This window comes from Ambystoma mexicanum, chromosome 2p (assembly GCF_040938575.1).
Source record: "Ambystoma mexicanum isolate Mex_15411 chromosome 2p, UKY_AmexF1_1, whole genome shotgun sequence".
Lineage (NCBI taxonomy): Eukaryota > Metazoa > Chordata > Amphibia > Caudata > Ambystomatidae > Ambystoma > Ambystoma mexicanum.
The window spans coordinates 48,519,533-48,543,895 of record NC_090923.1 but is presented as its reverse complement, the minus strand read 5'-3'; the positions used below and the strand labels follow the sequence as shown (position 1 = coordinate 48,543,895).

At 46.3% G+C, this 24,363-nt stretch overlaps 1 protein-coding gene across 2 annotated transcripts in view; it reads right to left on the bottom strand.

Annotated features, from left to right (window-relative positions):
- Positions 1-1,016: 1,016 nt before the first annotated feature.
- LOC138566182 (deoxyribonuclease gamma-like) overlaps positions 1,017-24,363 on the bottom strand; it is an 83,430-nt gene continuing 60,083 nt past the window's right edge. For both annotated transcript variants that reach the window (XM_069643217.1, XM_069643218.1), the window contains 2 exons: positions 13,199-13,292; positions 1,017-2,490 (listed from right to left, as the gene is read on the bottom strand). In XM_069643217.1, coding sequence (XP_069499318.1) covers positions 2,428-2,490; positions 13,199-13,292 — 157 coding nt within the window. In that variant the 3' untranslated portion in view covers positions 1,017-2,427. The remainder of the gene's footprint in view (positions 2,491-13,198; positions 13,293-24,363) is intronic.

Genomic DNA, 24,363 nt, shown 5'->3' with positions numbered 1-24,363 from the left:
TGGCTTTTCCTCCCTCCCTCCTCTTGAAACCCTCTTGCACTCTACACTTTCTATAGGCACACAGAAATGCCGACCCAAACACAAAAATCCTATCCACCAATACCCCTCGGATGCCGGCAACGTTCGCAGTGTTACACCGTGACAAACTATCGTCCTCCCCAAATACAACAATGCTCCTACCAACCAATATCCCATGGATGCTGGCAGCGTTCGCGGTGGCACACCGTAACAAACTATCATCCTCCCCGGCTCCCCCCATCCCTACGGGTCCCTCTCCAACTGCTTAGACTTTCGTTCCAGGGCGACCAGGAATACCAAGACCAGCCAATCGCATTGGACCAAGAAAAAGAACACTGCAGTTGAACTCCATCCAGGTGTTCGGTACGTATACCTCACTCCACGTCTGTGTTCACAGGCCACAGGCACAGCCACCCATCCATGCACCACAGGATGCAGCTATGGCTAGGCTATTCCGATCTAGCAGCTCACATAGCCGTCTACACTGAAAACCCTGACGTACCTCCACACCTCTGCCACTAGCGTACAGCGATTACTAGCGAAAGTAAATTGGTTTAGCTGGGCACACATTGAATCTTCAACACTAGCAGTATATCCTAAACTACCAACAGCACCCACCCACATGCCTGTCCTCTGGGCTGCTTACTGGAGCCTATCCAGCCCACCAAAGTCCTAATCTGGCAACAATGAACCCAAGCATCTTTAAATTAACTCTTAGAATAAACGTTCAAGGGAAAAATATGTACAAGTGCTTTGAATCGTTTACATTTACTGATCCGTCTACACACAAACACAGGAGACGAGCCATATGGATGCAATGAAGTTGGAAAGAGATTTGGTCCACTACAAAACCCAAGAACTTATCAGGGTGCGAACATGCAATGTCTCTTAGTCTCCATTGGTTTCCATTTGAGTACTGTTTGTTTCAAATCACACTGAAGACACCACCAGGTGTATTTGGTGCATTAAAATACAAATGAAATAAATCAATACAGACATTTGTAATATCACAACTGTATTTAGTAAACATCTCAAATTAAAATGTGTTTGCATCAGAACAGTTACGTGTAAGTAAAAGTATTTCATATGGTCCACTGCTTGATAATATATATGACATGTTACCCGTATATGACTGTGCAGTGTGTACATGTTGATTTTAAATAAAAATACAAATATTTAGTGCATATTATCTGTTGAGGTCCACAAAAGAGTTGAATACGTTTTTATCCCTACAATACACATTCCTTAACATTATTTGTAATTTTTTTTTTAACATGCCCAAATCTTTAAAAAAAGCTTCAGTGTCCTAAAAACCCATACAAAAAAATTAAAATCAGTAAAAACAAGATACCAGGTACATAGTTGTATCTGGGAAATAAGCCCTGATGGTCACCAGCTCTGTAATAATCCTTACACTAATACATTTTTAGGTGAGAAAGTGAAGACTTTGGGCCTACTTACAAATACAGCATTGTGGGGAAAAAACGGTGGTAGTGCAGGGGTACCACTGCATTACCGCCACATTACTGAACCGTCGAACTACAACTTTGGGGGTGAGGAGGAGCAAAAACGCTGGAGGTAAGTCAGCCGCCTTACCACCACGAATTGTCAAAATCAGCAGAATTACGCTGCATAATTACCACCAGCGGTAATTACGCTGAAATCCACATGAGTCTGTAAATTGGGACTAAAACTGCCAAACCACCCATTATAATCAATAATTCCGCTCGATCAAGTGGTGGTAACAGTAATTCCGTTTGGAGGTATTTCAGCAGATTTACCACCAGAATACTGCCATGCTTGCAATGACGCCCTTTGTGGTACACAGCACTAAAAAGCTGGGTACGTTTGCTGGTAAAATCTATTCATCCTCTTACTATACTATCGGCTTCTATTTTTATGTCACAGAAGAGGTCTCCTCCCAAGCTGTTAAGCATTGCAATATTTTGACTTCCACAAAATGGAATGACTTCCAAATCTGTAGTTGTGGAGAGTTATGCCTGCCTCTGTGGGCAAATGAAGCTATGATTGCTGACGTATGCCCGGTCCTTGGCAAGCGCCATCCGGACGGTGGTAAAGTAATGTCTTGTGCACCCGATCTGTCAACACAGATACATGGCCAGACTGACATACATTTTTTTTTACACCCAAACTAGCAGCGTTTAGTTTACTGATGATGGCAATTGCTCTACACACACACACATCACAGTGAGTTTGTACTTGGAATTGCAGAGGTTTGTTAACTACATCAGAATACTGTGTGTGCTTATGAGAGCATTAGCACTTGTGTCTGTGTGTGTCTTGAGGAAATATCAGTACATTAGTATAAAATGCAAAAACGACATTTGCTGCCTCACTGAAACATCACGTTGAATATAAAATGTTCTTGGGGATGAGGTTGATGTTTGGTTATTTCTTTGCTCGTGGCTTCAATTCCACCTCGACCGGGTAGTGGTCACTGACTGCCAAAGTCTGGGAAGAGAAAAAAGCAAATTGTTGACATATGACAATTCTCGTTTTCAGTGGAGCAGCAAATATCCCACAACAAATACATTTAAAATAATTTAAATACTGTGACAGGGTTAAACCCTGTTAGGGGAACAGGGCCTCCCCTCGGCCTGGGGAAGGAAGCCCACCAGGGCATATGTTAGAGCCAGTCCTACCCCGGAGGGCCCCAGTCCTTGAACCCACAAGATGATCAATGACACTGGTTTGTCACCAGGACTACGACTCTGCTAAAGCCACACCCACAGGAGAGAGGTAGTCTAGGAACTTAAACTAGGTGAAATCAGTTAGGATTAATATGGAGGCTGCTATGATTGGCTCAGAAAGAGCTCACATGGTCATAACAGCCATTTTGAGGCCAACTCATGGTCCCCAAGTCAATGGGAAGGACTACATAACAAAATGGCACAGAGCAGAATTTAAACACAATAAAGCATTGGTACCCCAGTGGCTACCAAGAAGTTGGATTGGGCTACCAATGCGGTACAATGGCTTGCACCGTCGGAGAAGCCAAAATAAAAGCACAGCCACCACCAACCTATTGCCTAAAACTAAATTACAGTGACACATTTACACTAGAGTGTAAATGGAATGCCTTTGAGCAGGGGTGCACAACTGATTTTGACAGAAGGCCGAAAGTACCTTACATGATGGCTATAGAGGGCAGAAAAGTAAATGTGGGTGGGGCGGTAGGCGCGGTGGGGCGTGGCGTGGCTGGAGGCTTTTTCAACCCCCAATTTGTATTAAACACATGGAAAAAGAATACGTTTGAGGTGTAACGATTTTTATTTGTATTTCAAACTTATATGTTGTACTACACATTTTCTAATGTTATTTATTTCTATTTAGTTATTGCATATCGTCTGTTTGATTAAAGTATATATATTTTATTGACCCTTGATTGGATATTCCGTTATTTTGGACTGCTATAGTTTGCTGTTTGGGTTGCCCAAGATGAGTATGGCCTTCGTTGAGTCAGGTTTCCACAAAAAGCAAAGGATGTACATCTCCTAACTGTGCCTGTTTTAGCTTTTTTTTGGGTTCACTTTTGGAGTGCAAAAACTATGCCCCATGGCCCCCACCTCCCAACCAAACACTATGCCCCATGGAACCCTCCCCTCAACCAAACACTATACCCTATTGCCCCCACCCCTCAACCAAACACTATGCCCCCTGGCCCCCACCCCTCAACCAAACACTATGCCTCCTGGCCCCCACCCCTCAGCCAAACACTATGCCCCATGACGCCCGCCCCACAACCAAACACTATGCCGCATGGCCCCCACCCCCAAACACTATGCCCCATGACCCAACAACACACTGACAGACCAACATACACTGCACATACATACAATAACACCATACAGACTGAACCCCTCCCACCCCATCTCAGTATACACTGCCCATACACACAAAAACAACACACTGCCCCCACATCTCATCATACACTGATACACTGCACACACATACAATAACACCATACAGACGCAAACTCCTCCCACCCCCATCTCAGCATACACTGTCCATACACACAAAAAACCCACTGGCCGACCGACACCCCCCACCCCCCACCCCCACATCTCAACATACACTGCACAGACATACAGAAACGAACACCCACACAGACCCGACACCCCCTGCATCTCAACATACACTGCACAGACCTACAAATACAAACACCCATACAGACCCGACACCCCCCACCCCCCATCTCAACATTCACTGCACAGACATCCAAATACAAACACCCATACAGACCTGACACCCCCCCCCCCCCCAAAATCTCAACATACACACAAAAACAAAAAACACAGTCAGGACAGACCCGAGACACGCACACAAATATACACTCCCCCCCCCCCCCACTCCCCCTGCGGCCCCATATGTCCATATTTACTTACCAGACATGCTGGAAAACAGGCTAGCTGGAACGCTGGTGAGGCTTCTGGCACTACGGCTGATATGGGAAGGCTGAAATGCCTTCTGGCATCAAGCCTTACTGACCACGCCAGCCGTAGTGCTGGCACTCCATTGGAGCATCACACATGCACTACGTGGCTCATTGGAGCGACGTGGTGTGTGTGCACTGAACCGAACCAATGAGGGTCAGTGTTTTGTCCGGGCCGGAAGCCAACAAAGACTTTCCTAATGGAGAGCGGCCGATGCTGATTGCGGGCCGCACTCCATTAGGAAAGTCTTTGTTCCTCGCGAGCTGGACAAAATGGGATGGCGGGCTCAACTGGCCTGCGGGCCGTAAGTTGTGCACCTGTGCCTTAGAGGAACCCCAGAGACTAGGCAGTTTACGGGCAACCCAATTCCACATAACCTTGTCTGTTCGCCCTGCCTGACCCCCGCATGCCGGGCGCTTCGCGGCGCGAAAACGAGGCTGAGCCTCGCATTTGATTCGAATTCCCCGCCGGCAGGCGGATCCGACGGCGGCGCACACGAAGGCCACACAAAGGCCTGTTCCTGCGCCCTGGACCCTCATTCCGTCCCCCTCGCCAAGGGAAGAGGGCAGGAGCCCATTCCTCATCTCAGAAGCCAGGATCACAGCTGTTAGCTGTGCGGCACCATCGGAGGCATACTACAAGGCCTGCCTAACCTTGTCTCTTCGCCCTGCCTGACCCCCGCATGCCGGGCGCTTCGCGGCGCGAAAACGAGGCTGAGCCTCGCATTTCATTCGAATTCCCCGCCGGCAGGCGGAACCGACGGCGGCGCACACGAAGGCCACACAAAGGCCTGTTCCTGCGCCTGTTCGGAGCACTGTGGGCCTGGGCCACAGATACTGCCCCTTATTTCTGGCAAGTGAAGGCTCCGGAACACTCGCTACCCCGTCTGCAGAACTATCTTGGCCCTCCGATATATGCTTTACCGACTAACGAAGCGTCACTGATGAGCCAATGCTTTCAGCATCCATATACCCAGCTGGCCATGTGAGTAAACCAGCACTCTACTATACCCAGCACTCTATGCCCATTGTGCCAGTGTATTAGTGGATGGTCATCCAGCTCGCACAACACAGTCTTGACAACCACACTGTCTTAAGTGCTATAGCGTCCCACAGGGACTCTGATCTTAGGCGTTCTAGCCATAGATTGCGGCCTACCTGGCCTTGGTTGCTAAAACGCACAACATATCACTCAATCTTCTACACCCTTTTCTTTTTGCTGCCTCCCTCTGCACTCGCCCGTTCACTCCGGTGGCAAGTGCTGGTCTATCTATAGAGCCTAATACCTGTTTGGTTCATGAATGCTGACTGACCTCATTTGTCTGTGTTGTGCTTTATGGTCACCAGTAGACCACATTTAGACTGTGTTGTGCACTATGGTCACTAGTAGACCACATTTAGACAGTGTTGTGCCCTATGGTCACTAGTAGACCACATTTAGACTGTGTTGTGCCCTATGGTCACCAGTAGACCACATTTAGACTGTGTTGTGCCCTATGGTAACCAGTAGACCACACTTAGACTGTGTTGTGCCTTACAGTCACTGCTTTAGGCACTGCAGCTGCCCAACCATTATATGACATTGTATTCAGTACTAATCCTCCGCACACACTGCTCACGGCTGCACACCTCTCTCAAACCATACTGTGATGCAATACAGATACACACAGACCACTAGAATTGTGTCGGACCCTATGGTTGCTAACAGTCCCTCTGATGTATGCATTCTAGTCAATGTCAGGAATTGTCACATCTAGGTGCCCTATGCTCCAACCTCTCAACCAGTTGTATCCAATCTAGATACTATAGTGCACAGGCTGTACCCTACCAATTCTACCCGACTCTAACCAGCCACCATCTATCTTAGTCTGGCCTGCTCCCCACCAGCGCCACTAGACTCCACCGCTATTCTCAGACCATGATCCTCTGGCTCGCCCTAACCATGTTCCCTTTCTGCTTAATACAGGACAATGTACCTTGTAGCAACAATAGCTACATAGCCCACCAGGACGGCCTGGCTAAACTAGGGTGCCCCAGACACCACCCCATCCCTTGCCCCACTCCGTTCCTACCCTCCACACCCCCTTTCCCCTCCACTTACCACCACCCTCTCACATCCACATCCCTCGTCATCCATGGCCTACCCACCAACAGCCACCACAGTCCCATTGCTAAGTCTAACCAAACCAAAATGACCACCAAACCTCCCACCCGCTTTAAGCCGCCCGGGCCAACCCCCCTCTCCCTGATTCCCAACATCACAGCCCGCAATGACAGATTAGGCTCCAGGCTCCCCACCACAAATTGTAAACCTAGCTCCAGACCTTACACCAAAACTAATACAAAGCACATTGCACCAAACAAGCCCACTCCTCCCCCACTAAAAGGCGCACTACTCAACGTCAGATCCCTGGCTGCCCACCCCACAGAAATTGCAGACATCATCCTTACCAATGACCTGGACTTCTTAGCCCTAACAGAAACTTGGCTTCATGACGCGTCCGGACCCTATTTATCGCTGGCCATCCCAGACAAATACACTATCTCCAGAGCAGACAGACCTAACGCCAGAGGTGGAGGTGTAGAGATCATTTCCAAATCCGCCCTAGGCCTTAGACCAACCGACACAGTCGCATTCACATCCTGCGAGCTACTCACAACCAAACTACAAACCTCCCCCACAGCCACAATCACCATCCACCTCATATATAGACCCCCAGGGACCTTCGAAGAAGACATCACATCCCTCATCACTGAAATTTCCAAACCAACAGCACAAATCATGATCCTTGGAGACTTCAACCTCGGCTACCAAGACCCAAACGATGCACCTGCTGCATCCCTAGCCAATGTCCTAACTGATCATGGTCTCACTCAACTCATTGTACTCCCTACCCACCAAAAAGGCAGAACCCTTGATTGGGTAGCAACCCACAATTGCAACACAACCTGCAAAGACCCCCAACCTCTGGCATGGACCGATCACCACATGATCCCCCTCGAGGTTAACACCAATCAGGTACCGCCAAATCAGCACCCCATGGCACCAGCATGCCCCACCAGGAATAAACGCAACATCACTGCTGAAGCCCTACTACCACTGGTCTTACCTACCCTCAACGCTCTCCCAGCTAACGCTGACTTAAACCTGCTGATCGACACCTTCAATGATTCCATGGCCAGAGCAATGGACACCGTTGCCCCCTTGAAAATATGCAAAGCTAAACCCAAAGCTCATCTGAACTCGTGGTACACCCCTGAGCTCAAACTACTCAGGAAAGAGGAAGCCAAGGCTCACCACACCTGGAAGACTAACCCCACTGCGGAAAACAAATCCAACCTCACTAACTTAGCGTAATCTTCCTCGTGGCAGTACTTGGCAGGGTAGGGAAACAAGTAACCCAAATCAAAGAGAAGATGGGGTCGAGGACCCCAGACCCGACGACGTTTGGAACTTTATGAGAATTTGAATACAAAAGACAATGGAGTATCCAGGGAAAGGGGTAATTCCCTCTGTGCCTAATATAGCTGTCAAGTTATGCCAAGAAGGATCGGGAGGAGGGAGTCATCCTCCTCATATAAAGTTGCAGAAGAAACCCTCAAGCTTCCAGTCAGGTGAAGGGATTCATACCCTTATTGTTTCAAACTTTTGCCATACTAAGGATCCATGGACCAGGGCAAGGGAGTCATTCTCCTCCTGGTGAGAATGTTTGAAATTCTTGAACTGAACTGTGGTCGCAAACCCAGGAGAAGGGAGCCATTCTCCTAGCCAACAAACAGTTCAGCATGATTTACTTTAGTTATAAGCGTGAGGGACAGGAAATGGGATTTTGACACAGGACGGTGGATACTTAAGTTAAACTGACATTCTGACGGCTCCTATTTAGTCTTTAGTTGAGGCAGGGAAACCCCTCAGAACTGGCCTTTTTATTTCTTTTAGAGAAGAATACAAGTCTTCGTCAGCCACCATGCCACCTCTGTGCCAGTCTTCTCCTTCTGCACCCTTACAGAATATTCTGGCACCTTTCAGAGCACTACTGAGACCATTCTTGTGTGACAATACAATGCAGTTAGAATAGGAAACCCTTTGGAAGCCCTGAGGCTGTGTTTATTTATTTATTTTGCAATTTATAGAGCGCACCGAACCCGTGGGCATGCTAGCTAGAGGCTTAGCTTTTAGGCCCACCCAAGCCAGATAGGCCATCCTAGGCATTAGGGACCAAAGAGCCAAATAATCCATGCTAATCTTGAGTGGGGTTTTAGGGATTCCCGGGTTAGGGCAAACCCCTCAGGAGATTAAGGGACCAGCCAAAAACACCCCTTAGTCATGTCTAAGCTGCAGTCTCGAGAACTTTTAAAAATCTAAATTAAAGTGTTAATACAAACGCTTGGACCATGTTTCAGACACTTGAGATAATTAAGGCCATCTGTGAGGGTACATGTAAATCGACTACCTAAAGGCACATTATGTGCGGTAAAAAGATAATTTAACCCACTAGGTCATGGCTGGATTAACATGTACCGCCACAGGATTTATCTTTACAGTGGAACAGATGGGTGCCCTCTGTTAGAGGAACAGGCAGATTTGTCCACACCGCTCCCATGTTTCCTTGTATGTGCCTGACTCTCCAAGGTGTGGATGGAGAAGACCAGTCAAGGCCGTACTCTCAGGAGGGGTGAATTGTGGATAAAAGGCAGTGTAATAGCACAGTAATGTAATGTCCACACAGTATATGTGTATAATCCCCGAGCCGCCACTTGCCTGCTCACTGCATCGGCAAGCAAGGCACGGGGACAGGCATCGTATAAGTGGTGATTTGGGGACGGGTGCAGGAGGAACAGAGTTTATAGGGGCAGACCCCCAATTCAAGGTTTTAGAGTGGGTTGAGGAATAGGGTATGTTGGGTGGGTGCCCATTGTATGCGGGTAAAGGAATAGGTGAGTGGTACGGTGAAAAGGAACGCTGACGAGTAGGCACACCCTTACTCACCACAGATCTCAGGGTATGTATTCTCTTTAAATATCTTTCACAGATATGGACATGCCATATTTTAGAGGTAGGTAAGCCTTTAGGTAAGGAGTTTTGTAGGGCATGACTTCTGCAGAAGCCACTAAATGTTCAGAAAAGCAGTTTTTTTAATAGGGATATTCGGATGTAGCAAAATCCATTGCTAATACATGTGATAAATTCAACACTGAAACGCCACAGTTGCTGTTGCGCATGGCTTGCACCCAATGCTTTCCTACAGTCCATTGTTGTTCAGTGCGACAAAGACCAGCAGAATGTTCTGGTTGGATGTAAAAGGAGCTGTCAAAATGTGATCCAGCTGTAAATTTTGCAGGTATCCTTCAAACAAGGCAATTTAACAAATGTGGTGGATCTGCGGGTGAAGGCGGAACCGCTGCCCATCTCCCTCAACATTACTGCCAAACTGCTCAAGGAATGGGTGGAGAACATTCGCTATCAAAGTGAAGAATTTACAGAGCCTCGGTTGTTCCTCGGACCTGTCTAGGCATGCACCGGGTGCATTGTACAGGTAGCTCACTCTGTGCTCTATAAGTTGGTGATAACGGGGTGCAGCACAGTCCTCTGGGAGAATAGCCTAAGCAAGAGGGAGGCAAAGCGGGTAAGGAGTTGGTAGACACAGGCGGGGTTAGGCATGGCTAAATGCTTGTATTAGTGTGGATGCGTGTTCATTCATTATATTATACAGCGAGGAAGCACAGAAGAGTATATGTTGAGCGAATATAGACGCACTGGGACTCCAAGGTAGTTTTGGAGTACTATAAGATAGAGATTGAGTAATGCTGGGTGCATGAGGCACTCAAGCACGCTCTGGCAATCCTGGTAGATACTTAATCCTAAAATGTGGTGCTTGAGAGCAATAACCATGCCAGGTTTTCAGAAAGGCCACTGACTATGAAGTTTAGTTTATTTAGATCCTCCTCTTGTATTCACATTTACTTTGTATTGATATTCTGAATTTTTTTTTGTGGATTTGTCTCAATTTCAAACATCAGATCCCGGGTTTAACTTGAATCGGCCACCGCAAATCCAAGACATTGTGAGACATAAAATACATTTATATAGCAGACAAATACAGTTTCAAGGTATCTAGGCACGGAAATGACTACTCCACTTCTTCTTCCTCTCTCTCTTCTGTCTTTTTAATGATATAGTTCTCAAGTGACCCCACATCATGTATGGCACCTTCAGGCAGAACTGGCCTTCTACTCAAAAGCAGTATGCTTGTGGGGGCTTGAGGAAACAAATCTATAAGTCCTGACGTGTCACCTCAGTTAAAGCCATTCCTAGGCTATGCGTAAGGGCAGGATATTTGAGCTATAGTTGCAAGCTTTCGATGCAAGCTCAAAGGCCTATTCAATAAATGCAAGAAATGCCATTTGAGTTACATGCGGGTGAGGCTAAGCAAAAGCGTTCATAATTGTACATTGAAAAGAAAATAGTGTTTCGGTTTAGGAGTTTTGGATGGGCACCAGTGACCTTGTAAATAGAACACACTGGGTTTTTCAGTAAACAATCCATCTGACTGCTCTCCAGGCTTTCTCGGATGATGGCCAAGTGTTCTGGTAAATAGTAAACAAAACTGAGATTGCAGTATCAAAGAACTACAAACCTAAGAAAGAACTACAGAACTTCCTGGGGAGATTTTTAAAGTGGGTGAAAGGTATGTTACCCTTGTTTGTAACGCAAACAATCTTTTTACATCGTAGGAAAGATGTTGGGCACTGATGCTGAAGCCAGGGAGCTTGAAAGCTTTTTGTTTAACCAACTTCAAGCTGCTGACAAACTTCAAGCTGCTGATAGATATGCAAATAATAGGCGTTGACAGTGAAATCCCAGAGAATATAAAAAGGGCTGCATTTGAGTCCTCAGAGGGAGATTTTTGCTGTGTGCGCAGACCGGGAGCTGGGAAGAAGACGAAGCGAGGCAGACAGAAGGCTGGAGAGAGAGCAGGACTGGAGTAGAGGGCAGGGGTCAAGTCCCTCCTTTTTCCTGGCTAGGTTTTAAAGCCACTAAATAGAATGTTTGGTTTCTCTGTGTCTTTGGAGTCCCCAGAGGACTGTCTATTGACTTTTGAACAGAACCATTGTTTTTTATTGAGCTGTATGGAGAATATGTTTTACTTGTACACTCAAGGCAAGACAACTCACAACCTCAATTCTAATTGGCTACATGCTGCCACCATGGCCACTCCCAATTTCCCAATTGACATTAAATCTTATTGAAACATGTATTGTTAATTTGTGTGCTTCTTGATGAAAAAGTCCATGATATTTTTCTTGGTTATTTTCTGAAATTTTTCTTGGACTATGTAAATCACTCTAGGCTCCTCCAGCTCTCATCTACCGGCCTATTACGGATAGTGAGTATGGCAGGTACTCTGCCCTTCATTGATTTCACAAGGTATTGAGGTATTGAAAGGGGAAGTGGTTTTAGGTGGTTGGATGAAGATTGCCTAGCATGATTTGTGAGGTGAGACCTGATGAGGCGGGTCGTTGTTTTTCAGGTGACTATCTTGGAGAAGGTTACCCAGTCTTAAGTCTTGAGTAGACAGAGGCAATGACAGTGATTGCTGCTCTTCATTAATGAATTTCTGCATTTTAAGTGTGTTGTGCATAGTGAGCATTTGATCATTATGGTAGCAATGCTTCTTTATTATTCTTTTTCTCATAATTAAAAGATGTATTTTATACATGAGAGCGTAAGAAGCATTCACCGAGTGTTCTTTATTGAGTGTTTTATCAAGAAACATTTTACGGTGAACATTAAGTGTGCAGTATCTATTTAAAGTCTTGTGTTTTGATGTGTTATACATGGTACATATATTTTTTACACATATGAATGGTTACTGTAAGGTATGAGTGGTGCACTATAAATAAAATATAATGCAACATTGGTAAGCCTCTCCTGTGTTGAGGAATGAGATTATCCATCCACTGCAGAAGCTGTTGCCGGCTTTCTTTACTGTTGTACAGTGACAGGTACATGCTTTTCAATAGCCCTACTCCTATCACAGCCCCAGCTGGGGGGTTGGGGAGCTTGGATGTCCCCTGGGGTTGTATTTTATTTTATTGAGCATTTGTTATGCACCTTATACAACAGAATTGTGTTTCAAAGGGCCAAAGAGGACAGGCTCTGGAGGTAGGGCTGATAATAATCATGTCAGTCCCAGAATGCAAAGTGCTGGTGAATGGAAAACTCAGGTCTCGTAGTGGAGGCCGGATATGCTATAGGATATGCTATATGGTCGCCTTGGGCTAGACTACAGAAATGTTTCCTCTGTGTCAATGCAATTTTGCCCGGTATTGGCACTACGGCAAAAATTGCACTAATGCTAAAAAATATACTACAAATGCATTTTTGCACCATGGCAAAGTTTGTCCTAGTGCTGATTCAATTCTGTAATAGCACTAACGCAAACTATGTCCTTGTGCAAAAATGCATTTTAAGAATAATGTTTTGCCGAAATCACACTTTGCCCTATTGACAATACAATGCAAAAATCCACGTGTCGTTGAGCAAAGCGTTTCCAATATGTATCCAGTTTATTTTTATTACACTAGGGTAAACTTTGCTCTAGTGATGATACTGTGCACATTTGAACTTGCACTGGTGCAATGTTTCTGTAATTTGGCCGTAGGTGGCTAGAAATGGATGGTCTTGATATTTAAAAACAGGTAGGTATGTGCTTCACTACTTACCTCTTCATCAGTGAGGTCATATTTCTCTTGGAAGTTGAAAGGCGTTGCAGAGTTTGGCACGATTCCCTCGAGCATGTCATCGTGGACCACAATTCTGAAAGGAAAAGTAAAGTAGAGTCAGATCCGAGGTCAAATGAAGTCACTGTGCAGCATGTCTGGACTACACTGAGAAATGTGTTATTTGCTTCCTATTGTGTTTGCCATTGATAATAGATGTGCGTTTTGCCTAGACATAATTTTCGGGCTAAACAAAGGTACAAAGAACAAACAAAAATGCTAATAATTTAAGGAAATTCACTAAGAACAGTTTTAAAAAGTAAAGAGCAGTTCAGCCAACAAGTAATTCTAAAGCATCAGTGGGACAGGAAGCTACTTGGAAAAGTTTAAAATAGGGCAAGAAGGGATGCAAACGTTACAATATCAGCAATTCTAAAAATCCAATTACAAGATTTCACTGCCACCTTCTCACCCTCCCCCCCCATGCTACTTTGGCTGACTCTCACCCTGACACAGCCCTCTCCTTTCTCCACTCTGCTATGTCTGATACTCTTGATATCCTTGCCTGTCATGAGAATCCGCCTGAAGCCAAAGCCAAGTGCAACTCCTGGTACGACTCAGACCTCGTCACCCTAAAACGCAAGTGCAGGGTGGCTGAGAGGAAATGGCGTGCTTCAGGTACATCCTCTGACAAACTGGCCTGCCGCCTGCTGCAAAGGCAATACCGGCTCTCTGTCCTAACCAAGAAGACAGCGTATATCCAAGCCCGCGTCTCTGCGGCATCTAACAACTCGGCTGAACACTTTAAAATCTGCCAACTCTGCCGCAGTCTCTACCTCTCTTGTTCCTTCCCAGGCCCTCTGCACGGCACTGGCTTCTCACTTTATCTCTAAAACTCAGGACATCCTGTCCTCACTCTCCTCCTATCCCCTCCCTCCCTCTACTCCCTGCTCTTCCTCTTGCCCTTCTGCAGCCACCTCTCCTCCCTCCTTCTCTGCCTTTCACCTGTTCTTCGCAGTCAAGTTTTCTAGACAAGCCTATGACTCAACAAGACTCAACAAGACTCTATGAAAGTCTTGTTGAAACAGGTTCACCCCTGTTCCTCATAAACTATCAAGGACCACATCGACTCAATGCTCCTGCCCTGGCTGATTTCTGCAATCACTCCTTCACCACTGGAGTCTTCCCATCCCCCCTGAAGCACTCCCTTGTGCACCCTCTTCTTCAGAAACCCTCTGCCGACCCCTCTGCCCGGCTAACTATCGCCCAATCTTCATCACTCCCTTCCTGGGAAAGCTCCTAGAGAAACTGGCCATCTCCCAGCTTATTCTCCACACTGAATCTGTTGGTTGTCTTCATGACCATCACTCTGACTTCAGAGCTGCCAGAAGCATGGAAACTGCTCTCCTGAACATCCGTGAAGACCTGTTCTCCAACCTTGACTCTAACATCCCCTACATTCTTATCTTGCTTGATCTCTCTTCTGCCTTTGACACTGTCAACCATGCCATCCTGCTCAACCGTCTCCGTGATAACCTGGGTATCACTGGTCAGGCTCTGGTGTTGCTGACTTCTTTCCTCTCTGACCGACACTCCCAGGTCCAACTTGGGTCCTTCCTCTTCGCTATCTTTTTTCTATACCTGTGGCTGTTAAACCAATACCTGGCACTCCTTGCCCACCGCATCGCTGCTCTCTGCCCCAACTTTCAGTGCTATGCGGATGACATCCAGCTCATTTTCAGGCTACCCTCGGCCTCCTCCTCTCCTTCCCTCATCTCTGACTGTCTGTCTGTTATCCAGGAGTGGTGTGCCAACAATGACCTCTGCCTTAATGCCAGTAAGACTGAGATTCTCCTCATCGGCACACCCGTTCCCTCCTTTCCTGTAGCTCTCTGGACGGACTCTTTGGTCCTCTTCCTGCTCCCACCTGCAAGGCTAAAAACCTCGGGGTCATCTTTGACTCCACACTTTCCTTCTCTCCTCACATTTCTGACATCTCTAAGAAGTCACACTACTAGCTGCACCTCCTTAGAGGTATTCTTCCTTTCCTCTCCTTCCACCAGAAGCTCACTGTCTCCAGAGCTCTGGTTCTCTCTAGTCTGGACAATTGCAACATCCTCTTTCTAAATCTGCCTGCTTCTACTCTCCGCCCTCTGCAACTTATCCAGAACAGGACTGCGAGTCTTGTCCTTGGCATCAAGCCTAGGGATCGTATCTCTCCAAGACTGAAATCTCTGCTCTGGCTCCCAGTGGCTGCGAGGAATACGTTCAAAACCCTCTGCATCGTCCACAAGGCCTTCTAGGGCTTGGTGCCTCAATACCTTCAACACTCTCTTCCTAAATATCTTCCTTATCAAGCTCTTCGCTCATCTGCCTCCAACTCCCTCAGGGTCAGTCGCTTCTCCAAAGAAATATTTGGTGGTAGATCTCTTTCTTCGGCTGGTGCCTCCATCTGGAACAGCCTCCCTGCCTCCCTTAAACTTGAGGAGAACCATCTCTAGTTCCGGAAGCACCTCAAAACCTTTCTCTTTTGCTTCTGCTTTTTCTCCTCCTCTCCTCTGCTGATCTTCTGGCTGTCACCAGAACTGCTCTGGCTACCTGGACACCCTCTGATCTCGGGCCCATGTCCCTCCCCTGCCAGTGTCGCACACCTGCACTGCCCACCTGGCACCCCCCAGCACTTGGGGACTGTCCTGTATTGCTACAGTCCCCCTACTAGCTCTTGACACCTTATGTCTGCACTTAACCATGCACTTGCCACATGCTGGCCGTCACTTTACTTATTGTTATGTTCTATTCCCATGTACTGCACTGTCCCTGCGCCCTTCCCACGCACTTGCCCAATCTGAATGACACCTAGCCTAGTAGGATTGGTGTTCATCCTCCCTTTGTTCCACTCCCCTCCCTTGCCTCGTCGCAGCTTGAAACACTTGTGTATAGGTGCGTTATAAATGCCATATCATATTATATCAAGATACAAGAAATGTATGCATGTACTTTGATGGCAGAGAGCTGTATCTAATTCCAATGTGTTTAACGAAACTATTTCTCTTATTGCCTCGTGCTTCTCTTAAGTAGCCGATTGCAGGCTTGATCATTTAATTTGGTGGGCAGTCTAAAGTGACTCTGAACGCTGATGGTCAAGTCATGGTCAAGTGCCATAGAAGAAAGAACTAAGAGGAAAAGGGAACATTCAAGGCTCTAAGGAAGAGACGCAGAGACTTGAAATCACTCAAACGCACAGGTAGTGAGTTGCAAAAGCGGGGCCTTGCCTCTAGGAAGAGGAGGAACCAGCAAGTAGATGCTTTTAAAACATGAGAGTCTAGAAGGCTGCTATAGGTGCATCGTATCAAAGGAATACTGCTGAGCAATCTGACGAAGACATTGAAAAACCAAGCACAGCTGTTTAAGATGGATTCTCTGCCAGATGGCCAATGTCGAGATTGCCTGTAAGGAGAAATAGAACACGGTCAAGGCAGTCTCAATATAAAGTGAACAGCAGCATTTTGTCTCCAAACAGGATCTCTGGAAATGAAGGATGCCTGAATAAAGTGAATTTACATGGTCAAGACTTGACTAATTAATACACAGCTGCCACATGTTCCACTGATTCCAGGTAGGGGAGGATGCAAAGGAATTACCTCACCCACTTGATGGTTAATAATATCCATGCCAGACGAAACCTGGTGGTAGCCATATGTAGGTCGCTTGGCAGAGGGGTGTTACTGATGTTTAATCTACTTAAAATAACTGTCTTCTGTGATCATTTCAGCCTGGACATTCCATGAGAAAATTCCCCACATTTTCCTGGCAGATCTTACATCATGAACTATTCGCATTTTAGACAACATCTCTTTGGTCACTGTTGGCTATCATGGTCCTGTGTAGGATTGTTTTAGTCTTTCTTTCATTTCAATGATTTCTCTTCAGTTATTCTGGATGAACTGTTGTATTTCTGGGCAAGAGAAAACCTTATTGGCTGTTTTTGAAAGGACAGTGAAATAGTGTGCAGAGTGACCGAGAGATGGTCCTCCAGACAGGAAATAGACTTTAGTGGGATGTTAAACATGGACATTTTCAAGTAAAAAATGTTTTGGTCCAAATCCTTGAAATCTCCCAGTCACTGGCATTGTATATTGACGTCTCTACATGGCGTGAAAAATGCAGACCTTCGTTGACAATTTAGGGTTTGAAATCAGACTTCATTAAAACATATATTTTTGTGGTATTTCAAAAGGGTAAGAGTTAAGGCATGAAAATCTGAGAGTGCCTTTGGTACTGTGAAGAATCCTACGGATCCCTCACTGAAATCCTCCCTAAATTCTCCTCCGAGGGAAAGGCAGACACTTCCTGACCTTGGGGGTGGTGTACCGCAGGAGGATCACCTGGGAGGAGACAGGGCCCAGGGTGGTGAGGAGATCCCATGGGATGAGACATAGTAACTCTCCTCTGAAATGCAGCCTTTCTGGGTTGCCAAAAAAAGCTAATGATATATTGTCATTATACTGTCCCTGGCCCACAGATCAGATCTGTGACAAGGAGTACACGCTCTGTTAAATCTAAGCAGGCCTTGTCAACAGAAAGATCTTTTAAGGATAAACACCCTCCTTACTCCCTAAGGTATAATGTAAACGGATCTAGAGAAAATGCCTTAAATCCAATGTCTTCCTCTGTAACAACCAATTATAACATTCAATCTTTTGACTAGTTTAAGGGAAATAAATCTACCCTTAAAATGAACTCAACTGTTAAAAGTGCTTACTTTGTTTAAGGGGACTACAAATCCCATAATCCCAGGAGTACTGGAAAGAGGAAGAGGGCTGAAGAGCCATGCAGTTACAGTAGTCAGGCAATTTAGCCTAACAGTCCACACCTGAAGGAACCTGGGAGGCATAACAGGCTCCTTCAGGTACAGGCAATTGGACAGAGCTGGAAATGTGACTGGAATGTGAGCTGCAGAAGGAAGAAGGCACTAGGCTGGCAAACCAAGCAGAAGTGGGAGAACAAGAGGGATGCAGGATTGTGGAGACAGCAGATTTCATCTGCTTGTTCTAAGAGGGTCCTGTTCCCTCAAACTCGGAAGTGCAGAGGCTGCACAGCGGAAGTCATGCAGGAGAAATGTCTTTCCCCATGTGAGCCTGATTGCCGTGGTTGCCGTGCAGCGAACGTGCAGGAGAATGAGGCGAGAGGCTGTTGTCAAGCCGTGGGTCTCAGAAGCAAGAGGAGCTCCATAAACGTGTGGCCAGACTGGAGACACCTTTATGGAGGAAGGGAGTGGGTCCCTTAGAAGCCAGAAGCAGTAGAAGTTGTAGCCGAAGTTGTGGAAGCAGTGCGATCCGCAACTAAAGAAGCCGGTGAGTGAAGCCCAATGTTCTAATACCTTGCGTGAGCATTGACAGTAACAGTATCCAGTTTCCAATTCACTGGTGTATGGTTTAAAGCGAGTAGAAGGTGTTGCTTGAAGTTAAAATACCTGAACAATGGAAATGTAGCACTTGTGTGTAATCTGAAAGTCCTTTTACTTGCGTAGAAAGCTAATGCTGCTTAAATCCATTGTTCAATCTTTAAAAGACTGTTACTGTCTGAAGGAGTTGTCACGGTTCACTAATTAAGAAGAGTGAGCGATCATTACTGAATACCTAACTCTAATAATACAATTACTGAAACCTTTAACTTATGAAAACTATCTGAAGAAGTAGTTGCATTTGCCTAATTGTGATTCCCAAAGGAGCACTGAACTCTATCCTTTACGTACATACAGGAATACAATTCAATGCCAATCTTTAAACCTTGAAAACTACATCAGGAAATGGTTGCATGTGCCTAATTGTGATTTCTAAGGAAGACTGAACTCTAGTTTTTACTTTAACGCAGCATACCTATCATAAATAAGAAGTTAAAGTGTATATACTATTGAAGAAGAGAACAAGCGTTGCCCAAGTCAAGAGTCTCCCCATATTAACTGTGAAACAAGCCTTTCTCAGGGTTATATAGCAGTCTAACTTTACTGTGGTGTTAATAACAGTTCAATTGGCCTAAGATACATGTATGCAAACATTACCTGAAGCTAAGAGAGTGGCACCAAGGCTTCTGGGTAATTACTTGGGCTATTAACTGGAAGAAAGGTACAGGTAAATGTGGGGAAGTGAAACTGGCTGCTTCTGAAGTTGACACAACCTGTAGTGCCAAAGACTGTGCAAGACAATGATAAGTGAGTCTTAAAGGCAAACCCAGGTTGTTATTGTGGCAGACAAGCGAGGCAAAGTGTCTACCCCTTTTGAAGAGAGATATAGTATATCTTGTCGAAGCCTGCCTAGAAGTTCAAATCATTAACGCTGTGGTAGTAGTCCAAAGTACTGAATCTGTGGTGCTATACCTGGTTGTCAGTGGATGTAACATTGTAGTAGTCTGAACCAAGTGGAAAGTAGAAGTGAAGTTGTTGAAGTGGAAGCAGCAGCACTCAGAAGTCATCCTGACAAATATATCATTGTAAATTCTAAAATTGTAACTAAGAAAATACTCACTGTTAACCAAGAACTGTGTATCAATGAGAGTTGTGGAAATTACATTTCTTTTGAACTTTGGCAAGTCTTCTTGAAGAGGTGACAAAGCATTGTGGCCAGGATTACCATTGGTGCAATTTGGTGGAAGTGGAAAGTGGATATTTCTCCAAGGAGAAGAGACTTGTTATCATTGGAAATTTGGCTAACAAACTTGTACGTTGACATTGAAATATCAGGAACTGATTAGAGACATTTCTTTCTTTGGTTGAACATTAGCAGTGTGGACCTCAAATCCCGGGGAAGGGAGTGCACCCAGAACATCGGAAGGTTATTCAGAAACTGTGAATGTTGTTCATGTTATGTTGTATTGCCATATGTTTTCTTTGTATGTTTGTTGCTTAGTGTGATGGCCAGTTATCAGAGTGTTTCACGTTAGCTTTGGTTAGGCATGGAAATCCTCAGCAGAGTAGGCATAGTGAGGCACTTTGATCATATTTCTTTTAAGAATAAAATGGCATGCTTTGTGAAATTATCAAACTGTTGTCCGCCTTGCGGTACTGACCCCTCATAGTACCTACTGGGAAAACAGTCACAGCACATGGCATATGTAGACTCTGGTCTTGCAAGGTGTGCAGAGTCAGGGATTGCTAGGCAGTTTCCCAGTAGGTGCAGAGTGAGGGATTGCTAGGGCAGTTTCCCAGCAGGAGCAGAGTCAGGGATTGCTAGGCAGTTGCCCAGTGGGGCAGAGTCAGGGATTGCTAGGCAGTTGCCCAGTAGGTGCAGAATCAGGGATTGCTAGGCAGTTGCCCAGTAGGAGCTGAGTCAGGGATTGGTAGGCAGTTGCCCAGTAGGAGCAGAGTCAGCAATTGTTAGGCAGTTGTCCAGTAGGAGCAGAGTCAGTGATAGCATGGCAGTTGCCCAGTAGGAGCAGAGTAAAGGATGGTTAGGCAGTTTCCCAGTAGGAGCAGAGTCAATGGTTGCTTGGCAATTGACCAGTAGGTAGAGAGTCTGGGATTGCTAGGGAGTTGCCCAGTAGGAGCAGAGGCAGGGATTGCTGGGAAGTTGCTCAGTAGGAGCAGAGTCAGTGATTGTTAGGCAGTTGCCTGGTAGGAGCAGAGTCACAGATTGCTAGGCAGTTCGCCAGTAGGAGCAGGGTCAGGGATCGCTAGGCAGTTGCCCAGTTGGAGCAGAGTCAGGCATTGCTAGGCAGTTGCCCAGTAGTTGCAGAGTCGGGGATCCCTAGGCAGTTGCCCAGTAGGAACAGAGTCAGGGATCGCTAAGCAGTTGCCCAGTAGGAGCAGAGTCATGGATTGTTAGGCAGTTGCCCAGTAGGTGCAGAGTCAGGGATTGGTAGGCAGTTGCCCAGTAGGTGCAGTGTCAGGGATTGCTAAGCAGTTGGCAAGTAGGGGCAGAGTCATGGATTGTTAGGCAGTTGCCCAGTAGGTGCAGAGTCAGGGATTGGTAGGCAGTTGCCCAGTAGGTGCAGTGTCAGGGATTGCTAAGCAGTTGGCAAGTAGGTGCAGAGTCAGGGATTGCTAGGCAGTTGCCAAGTAGGTACAGAGTCAGGGATTGCTAGGCAGTTACCCAATACTTGCAGAGTCAGGGATTGCTAGGCAGTTACCCAGTAGTTTCAGAGTCAGGGATTGCTAGGCAGTTGCCCAGTAGGAGCAGAGTCAGGGATTGCTAGCCAGTTGCCTAGTAGTTGCAGAGTCAGGGATTGCTAGGCAGTTGCCCAGTAGTTGCAGAGTCAGGGATTGCTAGGCAGTTTCCCAGTGGGAGCAGAGTCAGGGATTGCTAGGCAGTGGGTCAGATTATTAACCAGTAGTTTCAGAGTCAGGGATTGCTAGGCAGTTGCCTAGTACTTGCAGAGTCAGGGATTGCTAGGCAGTTACCCAGTAGTTTCAGAGTCAGGGATCGCTAGGCAGTTGCTCAGTAGGAGCAGAGTCAGGGATTGCTAGGCAGTGCGTCAGACTATTACCCAGTGGGGCCGAGTCAGGGATTGCTAGGCAGTTGCCCAGTGGGGCCGAGTCAGGGATTGCTAGGCAGTTGCCCAATAGGTGCAGAGTCAGGGATTGCTAGGCAGTTGCCCAGTGGGGCAGTCAGGGATTGCTAGGCAGTTGCCTAGTGGGTGCAGAGTCAGAGATTGCTAGGCAGTGGGTCAGATTATTAACCAGTGTGGCAGAGTCAGGGATTGCTAGGCAGTTGCCTAGTAGGTGCAGAGTCAGGGATTGCTAGGCAGTTAACCTGTACTTGCAGAGTCAGGGATTGCTAGGTAGTTACCCAGTAGTTGCAGAGTCAAGGATTGCTAGGCAGTTGCTCAGTAGGAGCAAAGTCGGGTATTGCTAGTCAGTTGGTCAGACTATTACCCAGTGGGGAAGAGTCATGGATTGCTAGGCAGTTGCCCAGTAGGGCAGAGTCAGGGATTGCTAGGCAGTTGCCCAGTAGGAGCAGAGTCAGGGATTGCTAGGCAGCTGCCCAGTAGGAGCAGAGTCAGGGATTGTTAGGAAGTTGCCCATTGGGGCAGTCAGGGATTGCAAGGCAGTTGCCTAGTGGGTGCAGAGTTAGAGATTGCTAGGCAGTTACCCAGTAGTTGCAGAGTCAGGGATCTCTAGGCAGTTGCCCAGTAGGAGCAGAGTCAGGGATTGCTAGGCAGTTACCCAGTAGTTGCAGATTCGGGGATCTCTAGGCAGTTGCTCAGTAGGAGCAGAGTCAAGGATTGCTAGGCAGTGGGACAGGCTATTACCCAGTGAGGCAGAGTCAGGGATTGCTAGGCAGTTGCCCAGTAGAAGCAGAGTCAGGGATTGCTAGGCAGTTGCCCAGTGGGGCAGTCAGGGATTGCAAGGCAGTTGCCTAGTAGGTGCAGAGTCAGGGATTGCTAGGCAGTTACCCAGTAGTTGCAGAGTCAGGGATCTCTAGACAGTTGCCCAGTAGGAGCAGAGTCAGGGATTGCTAGGCAGTTGCCCAGTAGGTGCAGAGTCACGGATGGCTATGAGATTATTTCCCTGATATTTTACTCACACATATGTTTTCAGGCTGCTTTGATTTCAAATGTATTGTAGATGTTTTTGAAAGTCAACTTTCTATTCTCGAAGAGAGCACACAAGTCCTGGTTGTTGAGTGAGTGTAGGCCATTGATTGCCCCATACGGGGTCTCCAAAGTCATGGGATCAAAGCAATGACACATGCATACATAGTGCAAGAATGATGATATCCCCTCAATTCCCCATTTACCGATAGCCACAGTTGGTCTCTGTGATTTATTCTGATGGTAGAAGAGGTACAAAAATGTTGACTTTGTTATCATTTGCGTGGCATTCATTCCGGGCCTTATTTACCCAGATTTAGTCTGGAGCGTCACATAGTAATTGTTGCATTGCCCTTGCAATGCTGCAGCTCAGAATGTCTGTTGCATCAAGTTTGCAATACCAATTAATTAAATCTCTTAAGGTTACCCCTTTCAGGGTGCAAACATTGTACTGTTTCGAGAGATGGGCATAAGATTAGATTTGCACCATTTAATTCTGTAGCCAGCAATGCGACCATAGCCATTCACCTGAACCAGGAGTTCAAGGATTTAGTTGTGTTGCCTTGTGGTGGTGGTGGTGGTGGTAAGCAACATGTGCAAACAAGAAACATGTGAATTCAGTATCAAATCTGGGTGTCCCTCTGGTTTACTGCCTGCGATCTGTGAAATCTAGACCTCTCTCCCACTATCAAAGATCCGAACTCTAAGAGTACCTTCTCACGGTAAACCTCTCTACGAAACCTAGCCTCCAGAATACCTAGGTATCTCTATCTAGGTGGATATTACCACTGTCTGCCATCATTCATTCCTAGACATTTCCCATCCCCAAGATCAGCCAGCGATCAGCGAAAGCTAGTAACCATACAACAGATATCTACCCCAGTTAAACAGTAACCCATAGTCATACCTCCCAACTCCGCACTATCCCCTCTCACACTTACTACCCTGCTCGCCCCAGATAGAGTTACACCGGAACCCTACTTATTAAGCAGACAGACACCATCAAAGAGACCTCAGCAATCACAACATAAGAGGATAAAACTGAGCACTATACCAATGCAAGGCCAAACAGGTGAGCTACTGCCCCTGTGAACTCAATACCCAATCAATCCTATGAAGGAGACAAAATGCACAGATGAAGAATTGGACGCCGCCAAAGAGAACCGGAACAAGGACCAAGCATAACGGATCCATACCGTCAACCGCTGCCAACAGAAGAAGCCACAACCGCAGACTGCATGCCATCAAACAATACAACCAACAGAACAACCATAACAAGAGAAAAATCGATATACCTCACTCCATACCACCCTATAAGCATAGGACCATGATTCTTTAATGCCACTGACATGCCCAGACAAACTAAGACCCATCTGGAACCCCACAATAAAAGAAGAGAGCAACTAGGGAAAGAATGGCATGATATCAACACCTTCACCCCATATATCACAGAAACGCAAATGCAATACCAACAACTGCATCAACTCAAGAAAGATGATTAATCCGAAGAATTCAGCAACCCAACCATAAATCTAACTGACCTATTCAGCGATGAAGCAGCCTCCACCGAACCCCATCCAATCAGGGACAACATCACAGAAATACACCAACGAAACTTCAAAATGCCAAAACATGGATCA